Below are 18855 nucleotides of genomic sequence, written 5' to 3' on the forward strand. Positions count from 1 at the left end.
ACACGGGGTCGGATCCCGGCTTTCCCCGGTTCCGTTTCCCGGGTGACTTTGGACAACTCCTTGCCCGCCCCCTAGCCCCGCCTCTCCGTCCTGGTCTCGCTCTAGCCCAGCCCCCTCCACTCCGGTCCAGTCCGGTATCCACTCGTCTCCCTCAGCCACGGCTCCGCCCAGGTCCTTCTCCCTTGGCACAGGGTCCGCGGGGTCCGGCCCTCCAGGGCTCCAGGGTTCCCCTGCCCCTGTGACCCAGGACTGCCCAGGCTCCGCCCTGGTCCCGCCCTTCTCGGCTGCCCTAGTTCGGCGGCTCCGCCCTCCGGGCTCCTCCCGCCCCCTACGACTCTGCGGTGCCCCCTGTCGGCCTCGCGTGCGCTCTGTGGTGGCCCCTTGCCCTTGGGCCCGCCCACCTCGCGCGGTTGTCTTGGAGAGGGACGCTGAGGCGACGCAGCGGCAGGCGGCTCCCGCCTGTGGACGCGGAATAGAGACCCTTGATTCGGCCACCTCCAGGGCGAGCCCCACAGAATCCCGTCCTGCCTCCTTGCCCCCGTGAGTGTCCCCAGAGTCGCTGCGGACGGCACCAGCATGTCGGGCGAGGCGAGCGCACCACCGGTGGCCTCACCCAGGGCCCCGCGTCCCGGGATCCAGAAGTCATCCGGTGCAGTGACCAGGAAAGGGGACCGCGGTGCCAAGGAGAAGCCGACGACCGTTCTGCCGCTGGTGGGGGAGGAGGAACCCAAAAACCCTGGTACGCTGGTGGCGGGGTTGGGGGATCAGGCCTATAGGCTTCGACTCCGCGCGCTCCCACCAGCCACTCGTCGCTCGGGTTAGCCAGATTGGATGGGGCGTCTTCGCTGTGCCAGGCAATGGCGGGCGAGACAGACGAGCCAGTAAATAATAACAGAATTTCTGGCGCTGAGGAGCGCTGTGTGGAAAAGGGCTCCACCACATGGTAAGGGTGTTATAAGTGGTCACCGTTATGAGGTGTGCACGTGTTATTAGGCACATTTCTTCTCTGTAGTATGTAGTCCTGCCCTGCCTGTTACTGGGAGGCACAACAGAGTTGAGGGTGAGAAAGTGTTTTATAAACTGCAAATTCACTTGTTCACTCAACAAAGGTACATTGTGTACCCACCCAAAGCGCCCTGCTCCATCCTGGGATATGAATCACAGTTTTAGTCCCAGCACAGTTCCTGAAACTCAGCTTGGCAGATGTTTGAATTGAACTTGATCTTAAAGAACCCACACTGTGGTTTGGGATGCCGACAAATACAATAAGATGTGCTAATTTGTATCAGAGAAGAAGGTCCAGGGAGTGATGGAAAGACACAGGGGCGCTGCCAGGAGGTGACTTTGAGTTTAGTTTTATAGATATTCATTCATTTATTCAACAATTACTTTTTGGATGCCTGCTCTGTGGTCAGGTCCAATAGAAAGAGAACGAGATGGACACAGTCCACCTGGAATGGAATTTACATTCTCTAGGAAACGAAAACCATTGGAAAAGTACGCGTGTGAGTGTGGCTCTTTATGTTGCAAGTGACAGAACCCCAACCCAAATTAATTATCCACAAAGGGGTATTGATTGAAAGGCTTCTTGATTCAAATCTACCAGCTTTGCCTTCAAAGAGGGACGGGAACTTGCTGTCTCTGGACTCAAGGAAAAACAACTTGGGAAAAGACTCTGATTGTCAGACCTTGGTCAGGTGCCATCTCCTTGTCAGTGCTGGTGGCTGTGGGGGAGGAAGCTATGGGAGCTGGAGAAAGAGCATTTTCCAGAAGGAGAGACAAGACAGGATAGAATCTCCTACAGATATGAACCTAGTTACATTAAACACACACACACACACACACACACACACACACACACACACACACACTCACACCTCTCTGGCTGCTGTGTGGAAAATGGAGCGGCAGAGGGTCAAAATGAAGGCAGGGAGCTGAGTCACGAGGCATTTCAATAGCCCAGGTGAGGGACAGTGGTAGTTGGACTCGGGTAGTGAGGGAGATGGGTTAGGCTCCTTGGAAAAGTACTTCCGAGGTAGAAAAAGAGTTGGTGAAGTAGTGGATGGGGTGGAAAGTGGGGAAGGTAGCAAGAATGATTCCATGTTTCTGTACTGGGCACGGGGTGGGTTAAGGTGCCATTCATGGAGACAGGCAGGCCTGAAGGAAGAGCACGTAAGAGATATCCGAGGGGTGATGTCGGCTGAGCAGCTGCACGGAAGCGTGCTGAGCGGTGAGAAGATGTCAGGGCTGGAGATGCGAATTGGGGAGCTGCTGATGTTTGGGTGCATTTAAGCCCTGGGAATGAAAGAGATTCCCTTGGGGAGGGGGGAGTGGAACCAGAGACGGGAAAGGGCTCAGGACCCAGCCTCAGTGATCTTAGAGGGAAAGGAGCTGGTAGGGGAGCCAGAGGGGTCGGAGAGAAAGGGAGTGATAACAGGACAGGGCCACAAGGTCACAGCGGCTTTAGCAGCTGCTGTCGTGTGTTGTGGCAGGGCTCAAATGGGCTAGCGTGTGAAGGCAGTTGTAGGAACGTTGATAGATTGAGAGGACATTGCAACTGGTGGCTTCTATTTCTCAAGAAGCTACGAGGCAAGGTCATAGTGAGTGTGAGGAGGGAGTGTGGGGCGGGGTGGGGGGAGAGCAGGAGCTCTTTCAAAGCTGTGCTGCCCACTAGGTCACTGCTAGCTACAGCCCAGAGGTGGGACACTTCCATCGTCCCATTACGTTCTGTCGGGCAGTGCTGGTCTAGAGCAGCGGTTCTCCTTGGACCGTCTTTGGCATCATCTGTGAGCTGGTTAGAAATGCAAATTCACAGACTCTATCCAGCCTATGGAATTAGAATTTGGGGGGATGGGGCCCAGCAAACTGCTTTAACAGTCTTTCCTACTGATTCTTACAGAAAGATGTTAAAGTTTGAGAACCTCTGTTTGGGGAAAGATGGTGTGAATGAAGCAAGGAAGGATTGAGGGGTTCTCCCAGTAGAGGGAAGAGTCCGGGAAAGCAGGCAGTGTGCAGGAGTCAGCTGTACAAGGGGCTCCCCTAGCCTCCCAGTGCCTCCTCTCATCGGCCTCGTCCATTCAGCTAATGTCTCTCGGGTGTCTGTGTTCCCCCTGATGTCTGGGTGCCTGGGTCTCTCACGCTTTTGCCACAAGAACCCTCAAACCTCTCTGCATCTTGCCCCACAGTGCTGAGCACACGTCCTCCCAGTCCCCCTGCACCCTCCGGGCAGGCTCCCTACTGTTGGCTGCAGGAGTTCTGTCGGGGGCACAGTCCCTGCAGCGCCCGCTGCCTGTGGGACTCCAGGCTGTCCTGCACTTGGAAGAGCAGGCTGGCACCAAGCCCCCCACTTCTGGCTCCGGTTTCTCGCCTTTGCCAGGGACACCCTTTTCCGTCTCAGGGAACCACTTCTTGTTGCGATGTCCATGTGGGAGCAGGAAAGAGCAGGGCTCTTTGGGGACTCAGGCACCTCAGGTTTGCGTAGCCCTCAGGATAGGATGTGGTGGGCATCTGTCTGAATTAATAAACTCTTGAATGAGTTAAGATTTCCAAAGCATATAGAACAGTGTGGAACAGGAGTAAGTGCTATAGCAATGTTTGCTAAATAAATAAAAGCCTACCACCGTGCTGGGCCTCGGTCTACCCGAGTGCGGGCGTGGGCATGGGGGTGGGGGCGGGGGGAGGTGGAGAGGTCCTTCTGCTTTCCTTCCTTTGCTTACATCAGGCCTGGGCCTTCTTTCTCCGTGTGACCCTGGGCAGTCCCCGCAAGGAAGGAACGTGCGAGGAGGAGGCCCCCCAGGGAGCGGAGAGCGGGAGTGGAAGCTGCCTTGACCCACGGGGTGGGTGGACGAGCCGGCACATAAAAGAGGCGCCCTCATTGTCTACATTCCACGCCCTTTAGTCCCCTTCCTCCCACGTCTTGATTTCCCACTGTTTCCTCTCAAGTGTTGTCAGTGTCGGTCTCTACAACGCATCTTACATGTTAAAAATGGCTGTGAGGACGTCTGCCTCGATGCAAGGGCCACTGCCCGCCCAGAGGCCCGAAACCCCGCGCGGACGAGCGTGGGAACGCGGCGCAGTGCGCCGATCTCTGGCGGGCGGGGGCGCAGGGCTGGGGGGGACGTCCTCTGGTCTCTGCTGCCCTCTGTTGGCAGCCTTGGGCTACAGGCGGTGGGTGCGGCGCGGCGCTGCGCTTCCCCTCCCGCTCTCGTCCCCGCCCCCACAGAGGAGTACCAGGCCACCGGCGTCCTCGAGGTGGACTTCGCTGAGCTCTGCACGCGGTGGGGCTACACGGACTTCCCCAAAGTGGTCACCCGGCCCCGCCCGCACCCGACTTTCGTCCCCTCCGCCTCTACGTCGGAAAAGCCCACCGTAGGTGAGTGACAGCGGAGACCCCGGGGTGTCTGCCAGGGCTACCTAGTCCATCCCCCATCGCACGGCGGGCCGAATAGCGGGGACGCAGGGCAATAAGTGTGTGAGTGAGCAGGGTTGATTCAAGGGGGCTGGTGGGGAGGTGGGGGCGGTCTTCCGTCGTCCTTTCCAAACCCTCGCAGATGCGGGTCTGGCGGAGTCCTCCAATCCCGCGGCTCCGTGGGAGCCCTCCCGGCCTCTCCGGCTTCCGTAGGCCGGCCGGGGCGTGGGGCCCGGGGCGGTGACTCTGCCCCCTCCCTCCTTCCCCGGCTCCTCGCACCCCTGCCTTCTAGACGAACAGCGGCTGTCCGGGTCCTGCAGCCTCAACAGCCTGGGGAGCAAATACGTGTTCTTCCGGCCCACCATCCAGGTGGAGCTGGAGCCCGAGGACAAGTCCGTGAAGGAAATCTACATCCGCGGTGAGGCCCGCCCCTCCACCCCGCGGTCCCTCTCACCCGCCCGTCCACCACCGCAGGGCCTGAGGCGCCTTCTTCCTTTCCCTTCCGCAGGTTGGAAGGTTGAGGAGCGGATCCTGGGTATCTTCTCTAAATGTCTGACCTCCCTCAGCCAGCTTCAGGCCATCAAGTGAGGGGACATGGGGGTGGGGGAGGGGCAGGAGGCCGGTGTTGGAGACGGGCCACCAGTGGCCTGGGAGAAAGAACTGAAGGGGCGCGGAAGGCCCTGGGGACTGTGCGGAAGGTGATAAGGAAGGGTGTGGCTGGGGTGTCAGGGTGGCTGGAGAGGACAAGGTGGGAAGGAGGTGGTGCTCCAGCTGCGTTTCTGTGCTTCCCACCATCTCCAGCTTGTGGAAGGTGGGGCTGACTGATAAGACCCTGACCACCTTTATCGCCCTCCTGCCTCTCTGCTCATCCACGCTCAGGTCAGCAGAGGGGAATAGGCAAGGGGGAGGCTACCTGGGTAGCCTGGCTGGCTGGGTGGTCAAAAGTGAGCAGTTTGGGGATGGGGGTGACAAGTTCTAGCTCCTGTGGCCTGGGCTGGCATCCCTTTGGAAAGAGGGTGCTGCTAGTGTCTGTTGGGTTTTGAAGCTCCCATCTGACAGGCACTGGGGTCCGCTTTTCTGCCTACTCTGGTGCCTAAAGAGCCTACCTTTGGGGTCTTATCCCCTCTCCTCTCCATCAGTCCCACCACTACCCGCTCTCTCCCTGGAGGTTCCTCACTGCCTGGTGCCCGACACTGTACTAGGGACTGGTTCTTATCCTACAGGAACTGGCAGTCCAGTAAGGGAGGGAGAAGGGCATAGGAGTGGATACTGCAGGGCACTGTGGGGACTGTAGTTGTGGAAGAATAGTTCATGAGAGACATGGAAGGCTGCCTGGAGGAGGTGGTGCTAAGCTGAGCCTTGAAGGAGGAATAGGAGGGGGCCCGGCAGGGAACTGGGAAAGGGCATTCTTGTATAGGAGGGAGCCAGAGCAAGGTGTGGAGTAGTATAACTACAGGGGTGGTTGCTGTATAAAGGACACAGCTGATTTGGCTGCCCTTTGTTGAAGCTCCCCCAGAGCCCTTGACTTCTCCTGCTTCACAGAACCCACCGTCACTGGCTTGCCTCCTCACTTGTCTTCCTCCTGTAGATGGGGATGGATGCGATGCTTCTTGAGGGCAGGGATTTTGTCTCCTTCAGCTGGAGGTCCTTGGGTGCTCTTTGTCTTGAACACCACAAAACACATATTGTATTCCATCATGGGAATTAGAAACAATTTAGCCAGCAGGAGAATAACTATAGAATTCATCTTAATATGTAAAAATAAGTCAGATCAACATGATAAAAATAATTAAAAGTAAATGCAAATCAAGTTTAGGTGCTAGATGAGCCAGGCTGAAAGGTTGGGCAAATATCATGAGAGAAACTTTTTTTAAAAAATTAATTATTTATTTTTGGCTGCATTGGGTCTTCATTGCTGTGCGCGGACTTCTCATTGCTGTGGCTTCTCTTGTTGCAGAGCATGGGCTCTAGGCACATGAGCTCCAGTAGTTGTGGCGCACGGGCTTAGTTGCCACGTGGCATGTGGGACCTTCCCGGACCAGGGCTTGAACCCATGTCCCCTGCACTGGCAGGCAGATTCTTAACCACTGTGCCACCAGGGAAGTCCCGAGAGAAACTTTTTTTAATACAGAATTTTCCAGCCATTAGTTTCATTTTTTCTTGTGACTTGGAAAAACACCTGCATTTTCTCAGTACTGTTGGAGAAGCCACTGCCTTGTGGAGGGGTCGTGTATTGGGTACCTGTTGCTGTGTAACAAGTTACTTCAAAACGTAGTGGCTTAAAACAACAAACATTTATTATCTCACAGTTTCTGTGAGATAAATCCGGGTGTAGGTTAGCTGGCACCCCTGGCTCAGCATCTCGGTGAGGTTGCAGTAAGGCTGTTGGCTGGGGCTACAGTCATCTTGACTGGGGCTGGAACATCTGCCGCCAGGCTCACTTACGTGGCAGCTGATTGGCCACAGTGCCTCCACACAGGAGCCTTTCCACAGGTCATCTGGGTGCCCTCACCACTTGGCAGCTGGTGCCAGGAGAGCACCCAGGTTGGAAGCCACAGCCTTTTTGTAACCTAAACTTGGAAGTGACAGCCCATCGCTTTTGCCATATGCCATTCATTAGAAGTGAGTCACTAGGTCCAGCCACATTCAAGGGGAGAGGATTACACTGGGGCATGGATACCAGGAAGTGGGGATCACTGGGGTCATCTTAGAGGCCCCCTTACCACAGCTCACTAACTCCGGAGAGTAACCCCTTCACGTGGCACACTTCTGGATTTCTAGTCTGGAGAACTGTCACATATAATTTCCTGTATCAGGGAGATGGGCGGGGGGGGGCGGCGGCAGGGGAGCGGTGCATCCTTTGCCTCTGTTTCCAAGCTGCTTCCCAGAGCCCCACCCTTCCTCTTTGTCCCCTTCCCTCATCTGGCCTCAGTGGTGCCTCCTGGGTCTCAGATCTCCCCCACCCTCAGGAAGGTGTCTCTGGAGGGGAACCCGCTGCCGGAGCAGTCCTATCACAAGCTCATGGCAGTGGACAGCACGTGAGACTCCTTTCCCTCACCCCCTTTCTCTGGGCCTGCCCCCCATTCCAAGTCACCCTTAGTTCCCACGCTTCCTTGCCTCTCCAGCACCTCCCCAAGGACCCTCAATTCCTGCCTCTCCACCCTCAGACCCAATGGCCCTCCTCATGCCCCCGTTTTCCGAGGTTCCGGGGAACGCCCAGGACCCCGTGTTTCCTGTGACCCGCGTTCTCCCTCCTGCTGCCCAGGATCGCGCACTTGTCTCTGCGGAACAACAACATCGATGACCACGGGGCGCAGCTCCTAGGCCAGGCTCTGTCCACGCTGCACAGCCGCAACCGGACCCTGGTCTCCCTCAACCTGGGCTTCAACCACATCGGTGACGAGGGTGCGGGCTACATAGCGGACGTAAGTGCGAGGCCGGCAGGGGCCCACGCGCGAGCTGTGGCAGCCCGGGGCCAGCCGGCTCACTGCCCCTCCCTGCCCCCGCAGGGCCTCCGGCTCAACCGCTCCCTGCTCTGGCTGTCCCTGGCCCACAACCGCATCCAGGACAAGGGCGCCCTGAAGCTGGCCGAGGTGAGTGTGCGGGCTGAGCGGGGCCGGGAGCGACCCCCACATCCTCCTGCTCTCCGGGCGGCTGAGCGCGAGGTGCCGCCCCGCCCCAGGTCCTGCGCCCCTTCGAGCTGACGCACACCGAGGTAGTGGAGCGCCGGCGCCTCCTGCTGGAGAAAGGTTCGCAGGAGTGCTCGCGATCGGTGAGGAGCGCGCTCGGAGCCTGAGACCTGAGCCCCTGGAACCGCTTCCCAGGTCGGCTGCTTTTCAGCCAGCTGGCCGAGTCTTAACCCGTCCTCTCTCCCTGTGTCGTGACCGTTTTTGTCTCCGACCTCTGCACAGATCTAACAAATGTTTGGGTTCTTACTACAGAACGACTCCGCGGGCAGTAGAGTGTATTGGTTAAGAGGACTAGATTTAGACCGCAGGGACTTGGAATCTGGCTCTTCCACAAAACAGCTTGGGACCTTGGGCGTGTGACTTAACCTCTCGGGCCTCAGTTTCCTCATCTGTAAAATGGGGATAACTATACCTAGCTCATAGGATTGTTGACAGGATTAAATGAGTTAATTCATCTAATGCACTTGGAACAGTGCCTGGCACTTAGTTAAAAAAATGTCAGCTACTATTTTCTCCCTCAGTATGAGTCTGAATGCCACCTCCCCCCACCCCCAGCTCATCCCTGGGTCCCTCTGCCATTTCTTCCCAACAGCACCTGCCCCAGAAGGGTCCCAAACAAATTATGTTAGCATTTAGGCAGGGAGATTGGGGTAGGGGTGCTGCCAGTCCGACTGCCACCCAGGCATGAGGCTTCCCCTCACCCCTCACTGGGGAAGGGGCACCGGATTCTTCCTCCTCCATCCCCTCCCATTTGTGAGCACAGCCTTCCACCTCTCGACACGGGGACTCCAAAACAGAGCGTGAGAAGTATCAGCTGATGGGGGTCAGCAGTTTTGCAACGGTGGAGAAAGACAAGACGCAGACAATGAAGACCCCTAAGGGTCTGGGCAAGAAAAAGGAGAAGTCCGGGGTAGGTGTGCTGTGGGCAGCAGAGCCCTGGGTGCTGCAGGAACAGGGGAGGAAGCTTCCTTGATTTGCAGGTGGGGCAGAGGGAGGAAGGCCTTTGAAAGTCCACCTCTGGCCCCTCCCACACCTGCTCCCCATCTGCCAGGGAGGTAGGACTCTCATCTCTCTCCTTACATCCTCCACAGGAAGTGGTGAAGAAAGAGGAGAAGTCAGGGTCTGGGCAGTCACCCACACAAGGAACCCCTAAGAAAGAAGACTCCACAAAGGCAGGCAAGGGGAGTAAGTGCTAGCACCCCTCTGCGGCGCCCACTTGGTGTGGAGGAAGGAGGAGCCCGGGGCGGGATGCGGGAGGCCTGCGCTGAGCTAGTCTTCTCACCTTGATGTCGGAAGCCCCAGCCTGCCCCATCCACGGCAGTCCACACCGTTTCTCCTGGGCTGGACCCCTGTGGCCCTGCCCTCGGAGAAGAAACCCGCCTACCTAGCTGGGGGTCCCCCCTCCAGCTCTATTTCTGTTGTACCCAAACCCAAAGTTTGAGGAGTCCCCTTTCTCGCCCCAGTCCATTCTCTCTGGGGAAACTGAGTGGTATCAGAGGTCCGCACTGTGCATTCTGGCTCCTCTTCCCACTCCAGAGGTAACCATCCCTGAGCAGAAACTAAGCAAGGGAAAAGGGACCAAGACTGGGAGCAAAGAGAAGCGCAGCATGCTCCTGGAGTCGGAGGTACGCTGCAGGAGAAGTGGGGTGGGGGACACGTCCCTGGGGTCCAGTCCCCCAGCCTTCCTGGGATGGAGTCTCCAGCCCTGTACTGTGGCAGTAGCCACTTCAACTCACATTGTGTCCTCAGTCCTGCCCCCCTCCCTAATCCATCCTGGGCTTGCAGGGGGTAACAGAGCTCAGTGCCCCTCCACTTCTACCTTTACTTGCTTATTAGGAGCCCACACTTTTTTTTTTTTTGCGGTACGCGAGCCTCCCACTGTTGTGGCCTCTCCTGTTGCGGAGCACAGGCTCCGGATGCACAGGCTCACGGGCCATGGCTCACGGGCCCAGCTGCTCCGCGGCATGTGGGATCTTCCCGGACCGGGGCACGAACCCATATTCCCTGCATCGGCAGGTGGACTCTCAACCACTGAGCCACCAGGGAAGCCCCAAGCCCACACTTTTGATCCTCTGCTTCAACTCAGTCTGCTTCCCAAAAGGCCATTTGTTCCTCAACACCACGCCCACGGTTGCTTGTACAGTTGCACAGGGAACAAAGCACATTCTCCTTTGCCCCTGCCAGCAGCTCCCCAGGAGGGCAGGTTGTTTTCCTAGTCGTGGTACTACCCCCACCCTGTGCACAGCTACTTGAGACTCTCTCTCCTTTGCCCCTGGAGCCTCCCTTTTCTATTTAAGCTTGGACCAACTTGTTCCTTGCTTTGGAAACCTTGCTGGACTGCTGACTCCGTAGCTCCCCGCCCTCCACAGTGGAGTCAGCTAACCCTAGCCCTAACCCAAGGGCTATCTGTCCTTACACAGGCGTACCTTGTTGTATTGTGCTTTGCAGATTTTTTTTTTTATATACAAACTGAAGGTTTGTGGCAACCCTGCGTCGAGCAAGTCCGTTGGTGCCATTTTTTTCCAACAGCATTTGCTCACTTCGTGTCTCTGGGTCACATTTTGATAATTCTCTCGATAGTTCAAGCTTTTTAATTATTATTATATTTGTCATGGTGATCTGTGATCAGTGATCTTTGATGTTACTACTATGATTCCCCAAAGGCCCAGATGATGGTTAGCATTTTTTTAGCAGTTAAGTATTTTAAAATTGAGGTATATACACTGTTTCTTTAGAAACAGTGTGCTGTTGCACACTTAGACTGAAATATAGTGTAAACATAACTTTTACATGTACTGGGAAACCAAAAGAATGTGTGTGACTCGCTTTATTGCGGCTGTCTGGAACCGAACCCACAGTCTCTGAGGGTATGCCTGTGTTCTGTCATCAAAAGACCTCCCCACCTTGGCAGGGAACAGCGCCTCCACTTTTAGGAGTCTTCTCTGGCACCCAGGACAAGATCTTACAAAAGAGGAAAGTCGGGTGGGGAAAGCGGGCGAGGGTTGCCTCTCAGTGCCAGTTTTCTGTCCCTGCCCCAGGCTTGATCCAGGCTGCTGTTTCTCCCCAGGACTGTTGCATTTTCCTCTCATCCTGCCTTTAGCGTCATCTCCCTCCAGTCCATCGCCCTCATTGCTCTCCCTGTTAGGAATTACTTAGTGAATGCCAACACACTATTTCATGCCTTTGCACCTGCTGCCACTTCCCCCCTGATCTTCATCTGACAGGGACCACATACTATTCAGATGTCAGCTCACAGGCCACCTCCTCCAGGACACCTGCCGAGACCCGCTAGCTGTGCCTCCTTCGTGCCCCCAGAGTGCTGAGCTGCCCTCTGTCAGCTCTGACAGCATACTGCATTACTCTCTCACTCTCTGGCTCCCCTGCACAAAGCTGCTTCTTGAGGGTATGGGCTTATTTATCTTCGTATCCCCAGCACCTGGGGAAAAGCCTGGACTGTAGCCAGCTCTCAAAGCATGTATGTTGAATGAATGAATGAATGGCCTGTTGACCAGCTCCCCTTCTCCTCTGCTGCAATCAGTATTCTGCCTTAGCAGCTGGTTGGGGAAGCTACCGAGGTGGTCAGCCCTCTCCTGGAGCCCATGGAGCACCGAGATGGGAAAGTTTTCATGCCTGGGAACAAGGTCCTTTTGCATCTCAACCTTCTCCGTACGTTTGCCAGCGCCCCCACGCCCCGCCTTCCTGCCACGAGGCTAGCTGGGCCCCACGTGGTCACAAGGGTGCCCCCGCCCCGGCTCCACGGAGCGGAACCTGGTTCTCCGGTGGTTGGGCATCACGATGGGGAAGGCCCTCTGGCACGGGGCTTTGGGGTGGGGGTGAGGGAGGTCAGACGAAGGAGGCGTTGGAGAAGTAGAGTTGGAGTGAAATTAGTCCTAGGTAAGGGAGCTGGGGAGCTGGGGGTTAGTTCTGGAGTAAGAGGGTCGCAGAGGGTGTCCCGTGAGGGTGTAGGCAAGGAGGGGGTTGGCAGTGTCGGAGGCCACGTCGTCTGCTCCTTCCACCAGGAAACCGCATCACAGAGGTGGGGCTAGAGGCGTTCCTCACCGCAGTGCAGTACCAGGCACAGTTCTCCAAGTCCAGGAGTGCGTCCAAGGGCCCCGTGGGGCTGCTGTGGCTGTCCTTGGCGGTGAGTCCCCAGGGACTGCAGCTGCTGCAGGCAGTTTGTCTCCCCATTTCCAAGACAGGCCTGTAGTTTCCCTCATTCTTTTTATCACAACACAGCCTTCATCTCTCTTGCTGTGAGACAGGCAGTCACACTCCTTTGCCTTTTCTCCATGTCCCCCAGCCCCTAACCCACCCTGTCCCAGGAAATGTTTTTTTCCCAGATGATTAATCTTCATTGCTTTTGTTAGCTATCAGCCTTCCTTTTCTTCCTTCAGAAAAACTGCTTCTCCCCACAATGTCCTGCGTACACCACGATCCAAGAGCTGATGCTGCCAAGGGACCCTGTCAGTAAAGCCAGGCACAAAGAGGAGGCGGCTGTGGCTTCCTCCACCTAGTCCCCTCCCACCTTCTTCCCAGAGATTCTGGGCCACGGAAGCATCTCCTTTCCGCGTGTGGGTTGGACCTCCCACGGGAGAGCTCGGGTCATTAACAAAGTCTATTGCTGTACTTTTTTCCTTGAGGCTGTCTGAAAACTTTGTCCCAGAACTACTGGGAATATTTGGACTTTGCGCCTGTTAACAGCGCGTTAACGTGGCCAGAAATGGCCCAATGGCTTTATGGTTCTGCTGGGGGTGATCTCAGCCCCTCTGGTGGTGGCCGACCAGGGGCGTTGCTCTCCTGCCCCCTCAGGACCTGGTTCTTGGCTTGCCCAGACCAGAGTCACTACCCGTACCACCCGTCCCCGTTCCCTGGAGGACACGTGATACACGAGGGTTTGCACTGCCTCTGGTCTCAGAAGCAGAAGGGAAAGACCTGGGATAGTAACCAACACGCACAAGCTGAGTGGGAGAGCGGGTGGGGCAGAGGGTCTGCCATTCCAGCCTCCTGGGCGCCTTCCCCCTTCTGCTGCTCCACCTGGCCCGCGTGTCTGGACTGGCTTGGAGGAGGGGCAGGGGCTCAGCTTATGAAAACGCAGAGCCGTCGGGCTGCTTTAGAGAGGGTGCCGAGTCTCTTGTCGTCTACGTGGCAAAGTCCAAGCACTAAACACGAACCCTAATGACACTGCCTGCTGCTGTCAGCTGCCTGAAACCAGAGCCACCCAGACAGTGCGGGAGCCAGAGGAGTCAGGAGAGCTGGGGCCCCGACTCTTCACCCTCTGTGCTGCCTCCACTGAGATGACCCGACCGTGCCCCAAGAGCACAGGGCCAGCTTCTGGGGAGCTGACAGCCACTCTTCGGGGAGCGTCCCTCCTGCACCTCTGGTCACATCCTCTCGGCCGCCACTCCCCTTCTGTTGCCTGGACAGAGCCCTGCTCTCCCTGCCAGCACTGCCTCTCTGCGAGGCTCCGTGGCCCTCAGAGTCCTCTCTTTGCCTCTGACCACCTGCGCTGCTGCTCAGCCTCTGGCGGCCGGCTGAGCTTCTGCAGGGAGCAGCTCTTTGAATTCCCAACACTGACCACGTAGCAGGTGCTCTCCAGTAACTGCTAGCCTCTCCAGTTAACCCTGCCCGAGGCCTTCTAAAGCTTCAGTGGATCCGTACGGTTCTTGTCCTCACCCCTACACTTTATCAAGAACGAAGCGTGTATTAATTCTGATGCCCAACTAGACTGTAAGGTCCCAAGGTCAGCACTCGGCATCATGTTGGGTTTAGGAGGGAAAACATTAATTAGGGGGGAAAGAGAATTTGTTCCTCAGTCCAACAATGAGGGCAAAGAGAGGCAGTTTGAGTGGTTACAGTCCTGGGGGTGTGGCCACGTCTGATGAGCTGCTTCCAGGGGGTGTTGGAGCCTGTGGGAGGACACAGAGGGCCGATGACAGCAACTGGCCAGTTGCTGTCAACTGGACCTCTGAGATGACCCTCCCCTGTGTATTGCCTTTAAAGTCCTGAAGCTCACTGAGGGCAGCTCACGAGGGCTCTTGATTCTGGGGCCACTGCGTGCGTGCGTGCGGGTGGGTAAGCGCGTGCGCGCGTTGTCTTCGTGTTCTGGCCGTGGGGGCTGTATCGCTTAGTCTGAAGTTCAGTGAAGTGCACATCTGGAACTTCGGGAGAGAATATGGCAAGGCCTGGGTCTGGGGCTGCCTTCTGTTCCCTCTAGTCAATTCCAGTCAGTCTCAGAGGGAACAACCACAATACCTTTGATCACAGCAGTTCCAAGAATCACACACACACCACCACAGTTGAAGAATATTTAACTTTTCTTAAAAAAAAATCTTAACCATGAAAGGAAGAAAATAAAAGAGTATACATTATTTTAACAGCAAAACAGTCATTTCCATATCTGTATTTTATATATATTATATATATTTATATATATATATGTATATATACACCTAGCACAGTGTGTATATTCTATTAGTCTGTGGGGAGTGGAGTGGATGTGGTAATAGAGGCCAAGGCTGTGGTGGCCCCTGGGGATGGTCCTAGGTTAGTTTAGGGACTCCAGCATTCAAACCTCTACCCGCCCCCTCCCTGGGGCCCAGTTTTCAGCTCTGTACCTGATACACTGGTTTTCTATAGGGAGAGGGTGGGGCAGGGTGGACACAGGTGGGGTAAGAAGTTCCCCCGAAGATGAGAAGTCCTAGGAGGGAGGGAGTAGCTCAGCACCGAGCTGTAGAAGGTAGGCTGGAGGCCTTCTTGCCTACAGGGCGGGGGCCAGGGCGCTCAGGGCTGGCTCCACCTTTGGGCCCTGATCCTGGAGCTGGGCTGCTAACAAAGAGATACAAGTGAACCTCCTCTTCCCTTAGCAGTCCCTCTGTAACTGCCTTCGGCACGCCAGGATCAGAAACAAAAAAGGTTGAAGTTATTTACAATAGCAAAGATGCACATACAATACATACATATTTATAGGAAACCAAAGTGACAAAGAGAGGAGAGGTGGAGACACCCACCCCAGCCTTGGGGTCATGTGGAGAAGGGAGGGGAGGAAGAAAGTGCATTTACACTGGAGCCGCCTCCTTTCACCCGCACTGGCTTGTCTGAGGGCACCCACACATACAGGCGCGCACACGTACATGGGACGAGGGGGGCCTTTCGGATGCAGTCAGCATGCTTAGGAGACACAAGGCCTTGAAGGGTTGGGCTGAAGGGAGGGGAAAAGACACTGAAACTTGACTCCAATCTGAGCAGACCAAGCAACATGCGCATCTCCCCCCTGGGGTCTCGGCTGGAGCTGTCTCTTCAACCGCCTGTCTCCACCTCGGGGAGGAGGTGTGGGCTCTCCCCACGCTGTGCCCTGCCTCAGGCCAGTCCCTAGAGGAGGAGTGGGGACGCGGAGGATTCGGTGGTTTGGACAGCTACGGTCCTGGGGATGTGGCCGCGTCCGCCGGGCCGTCTTCCAGTGGGGCGCTGGGACCTGCAGGGATGTGGGGATGGCAGTGAGGGGCTGGCCTCTGAGATGACCCTCCCTCTGTGTTTCGCCTGGAAAGTCCTCAGGCTTGTGAGAGCAGCTCTTCAGTGCCATCCTTCTGTGACAAGGCATTCTCCTCCTCCAGAAACCCTGGAGTTTCCTGTGTGGCCCGAAAAGGGCTGCCTACTGAACCCCACTTCTGTTCTGTCGGCCCCCAAAGCCCACGGGTAGGTATGGGTCTGTCTTCCTGAGCTGGAACACAGCCGTGGCCCTGGCCCACACAATCTGCTTCTGAACCACTTATTAAGAACAGGTTTCAGATGTGAGACGAGGCTCCCCCTGGTTTGTCATCTCCATAACCCAAGGGAAAAGAGGGTTCAGTTACAAGTTTCCCAGTTTTAGGGGAGCTTCTGTGGGCCTTCCCTAAAATGACCTCTTTCTGAAGCTGAGGGAATGAGGGAATGAACTGTACTCAGAGGGAGACGAGGCCCCTTCTCAGAACCCCCTTCCGTGTCCTCACACTGCATGGCAGTGCTTCCTCAGGAGCCGGAGGCCTTCTCCCTGCACACCCCACCCTAACCCTGGAGGACTTCACTCACCGTCCTCAGGGCAGGGCCCCAGTTCGCGGCTGTCCCTGGAGTCAGAGGCCAGGTGCTCCTTGGCTGGAGGGGACAGGGAGCTGTCTATCCATCTAGCTGCCTCTGTGTGGAAACCGCCCACAGGCGTGGTGCCACCAGACGACTCTCCCCCGAGGGACCTGAGCAGCTCTTTGTGGGCCAGCTCCATGTCCTGAAAGAGTTGTAGAGGGACATCTGCTCTCAAGCCCCTCTGTTCATGAGCCCCTGGGGAAGGGGCAATGCCCTCTTATCCGTGGGGTCCAGGGGATGGGTTGTGCTTGAGGGTGGCTGGGTGGGCTGAGGGTAGAGCCCCAGGCCAGGATCTAGGGCTCCCATGGAGACACGCTGTGTAGCTCACTTGCGTGGGTGACGGGTCTCGGCACAATGGACTGAGGCCTCCAGGGTCCCAAGCCCTTACCTTGAGCCTGTTGAGCTTGACGGTGAGCTGCTCTATGGTACGGAAGATCACGCCCACGTCCCTGAGGGCCAGGCTGGGGGGAGAGCGGCCCGGGCGCCTTTGATCTCCATTGCCTTCCCGCAGCGCTGGCCGAGGCGCCATCTGCCAGGCAGGGAGGCCATCGGGCTGGGAGGGGCCCACGCGTGCCCCTGAGGGGTCAGTGCTTGAGTCCAGGGGTCCTGCTGGCATGCTCACGTAAAAGCAGTTCCCTGTCCCCAGCAAGACAAAGCGATTAGGAGGCAAACAGAGGAAGTAGAAGCCATCTTCCGCTCCCCTGGTGTTCCCCAGGCCGGCTGATGGGGCCAGGGAAGCCATCCTGCAGACGAGCTCGGAGTAGGCTGGACTCATGCTGCCTACCAGTCTCCCCAAAACCCTTCTCCTCCAGAGAGCCTTCGAGATGGCGACTTTGCTCAGCTTGGCCCAGAGCAGGGGAGATGCTTAGTGGTGGAAGTTAAGGGAGAAGGGGCAACAGGGTGGCTGTGTTTCTTCTGGGAAACGGGAGTGGCTCCCATTCCCTGAAGGAAGGGTGAAGAGGGTGTGGGCTGGTTTTAGGCACTTTTGAAAAAGAGCAGGCGGTAGCCTCCTTCACTCTGCCCCATCTCAGGCTCTGCTGCTGAACTTCGACACGGTGCCCTGCCCCAACTGCCATCTATTTCACGATCCTCGAGATACCTCAACTCATCAGAGGGGGTCGGGGACACACGGAGAAGGACGTAAAGCTGACTGACAGGGCAGTAAGCATAGGTAAGTGCCCAGGAGCCTGGAAGGCCACGTAAGCCCTTTTCCACAGTGACACTGGATGGTGGCTAATGTCGGGGAGGGGTGGCTCAGAATGTCAGGCTAAGGACACTAGGCCCTGGGCCCTGGGCCAGGCTTCCCCGCCCCCTTTCGTGACTAAGCAGAGCTGCTTAACCTTACTGCTTTGAATGGGGCCTGCGCCGCTCTCGGCGAGGGGCCGGCACAGGGTCTATTCTCCCGTCTTCAGGCCCACGTCCTACTCCTCACCCGTTCCAGACAGTTCAGGGAGTATGTACGAACGTGTGTGGCCACGTTGACTGCAGGCAAGGGTCTAGCACCTGAAGCCCAGTTCTGCCCCCGTGGGCCCGCATTCTAGCCCTGGCCTGTCTCTGGCTCCAAGGAGAAGTTCATTACCCGCAGCCTTTGCTCCGCCTTCCACTTCGGGTGGCTCAGGCTCTGACTGGCCACTCTCTGGTAGTGCAGGGACAACTTTGCTGCCTGCCACCTCAGCTGCACCGACACCACCACCAGGGAGAGTAGAGACTGAGAGAGAAGGAGAGGGAAGGGAGAGAGAGTAGCAAGGAGAGGGAGAAGGAAGGGGGGAGGGAGCGGGGGTGGAGAAAAAGGGAAGAACAAAGTGAACACAAGATCACACATGATTATACCCCAGGGAGCTACAGAGAGCCGCTCCACCAATTCACCAGAGGAGAGAGAAGGGAGGTCAGGTCCCAGAAACCCAGGAGAGAGCACACACCTTGGGCAGATGGCAAGAAAAATGCTCCTGGAAAAGGAGGCGGAGCTGGGCACTAGGAGAGGAATGGAGACCCCCTAGCACTAACATGGTCGCCCCCACCTCAACCCCCCCGAGAGCATCCCGCGCTTCGGTTCATCTTTCCTGCTGCACTCCGCAGACCAGGCTGCCCTCTCTTCAGCTGACTCTTCCCGAGCTCCGGCCAGACAAACCTGCCCTGAGCCCCCATCCCAGCCAGTCTTGGCTTTTCGTGTCTTACCGTCCACGGCATTCCACAAGCCGGGCGCCCTCCCTACGTCCCTGCTCGTTCACCACAGCCCCACACTCCCCACGCATCTCCCCAGCCTTGTCCTCAGCCCCTAGTCTTGGCTCCACCTCCAGTCCCGCTGCCACCTCCATGCTACACGCCAATTCCTTCGCTGCTATCTGGAGTGACCGGCTGCAAGCACCTGCCCTTGTCTTTCTGGGAATGAAGCTCTGAGAAGAGCCCCACGTTTCCTTAGAACTGGAAGAGCAGTGAAAAACGCTAGCAGAAACTTTTATTGACAGTTGATTTGTGCCAAGCAGTGGTAATGTCCTTATATTGTAGAATGACATCCAGAGGTGATTCAGCTTTTTGCCTAAGGTCACACGGGTACTAAGCGACGGAGCTAGGACTTTGCACCTCAGCTGTCCGACCCCAAAGCCTTTGCATGATAGCAACATGTCTCCTTCCCCCAGGATCTGGACG

General features: G+C 56.7%; 2 protein-coding genes across 23 annotated transcripts in view; one reads left to right on the top strand and one right to left on the bottom strand.

Annotated features, from left to right (window-relative positions):
• The first annotated feature begins 353 nt into the window (after window positions 1-353).
• LRRC71 (leucine rich repeat containing 71) lies at window positions 354-12736 on the top strand. Of its 13 annotated transcripts, none has more exons than XM_067039025.1 (15): window positions 391-739; window positions 4223-4372; window positions 4701-4826; window positions 4917-4992; window positions 5210-5287; window positions 7378-7446; window positions 7674-7833; window positions 7918-8001; window positions 8091-8180; window positions 8861-9007; window positions 9189-9282; window positions 9634-9722; window positions 11652-11763; window positions 12117-12238; window positions 12492-12736. In XM_067039025.1, the coding sequence occupies exons 1-15, from the start codon at window positions 577-579 to the stop codon at window positions 12609-12611; spliced, it is 1680 nt and encodes a 559-aa protein (XP_066895126.1). In that variant the 5' UTR covers window positions 391-576; the 3' UTR covers window positions 12612-12736. The 13 variants fall into 13 exon arrangements, with proteins under 13 accessions (XP_066895160.1, XP_066895126.1, XP_066895102.1 ...); XM_067039031.1 differs by having other exon boundaries at window positions 491-739; window positions 11636-11763; XM_067039022.1 differs by having other exon boundaries at window positions 491-739; window positions 11649-11763.
• A 2305-nt stretch (window positions 12737-15041) lies between these two features.
• ARHGEF11 (Rho guanine nucleotide exchange factor 11) overlaps window positions 15042-18855 on the bottom strand; it is a 112243-nt gene continuing 108429 nt past the window's right edge. For all 10 annotated transcript variants that reach the window (XM_067038987.1, XM_067038971.1, XM_059054152.2 and 7 more), the window contains 4 exons: window positions 17789-17917; window positions 16598-16845; window positions 16162-16351; window positions 15042-15568 (listed from right to left, as the gene is read on the bottom strand). In XM_067038987.1, coding sequence (XP_066895088.1) covers window positions 15510-15568; window positions 16162-16351; window positions 16598-16845; window positions 17789-17917 — 626 coding nt within the window. In that variant the 3' untranslated portion in view covers window positions 15042-15509. The remainder of the gene's footprint in view (window positions 15569-16161; window positions 16352-16597; window positions 16846-17788; window positions 17918-18855) is intronic.

The sequence above is a fragment of the Kogia breviceps genome, chromosome 1 (genome assembly GCF_026419965.1).
Source record: "Kogia breviceps isolate mKogBre1 chromosome 1, mKogBre1 haplotype 1, whole genome shotgun sequence".
Classification (NCBI taxonomy): Eukaryota; Metazoa; Chordata; class Mammalia; order Artiodactyla; family Physeteridae; genus Kogia; species Kogia breviceps.

Coding starts and splice junctions, on each gene's coding strand:
- LRRC71 (XM_067038992.1), top strand. CDS start 577: ATGTCGGGCGAGGCGAGCGCACCACCGGTGGCCTCACCCAGGGCCCCG. Junction 4,827..4,916: donor GAAGGAAATCTACATCCGCG/GTGAGGCCCGCC, acceptor TCCCTTCCGCAG/GTTGGAAGGTTGAGGAGCGG. Junction 8,181..8,860: donor CGCAGGAGTGCTCGCGATCG/GTGAGGAGCGCG, acceptor TTGTGAGCACAG/CCTTCCACCTCTCGACACGG.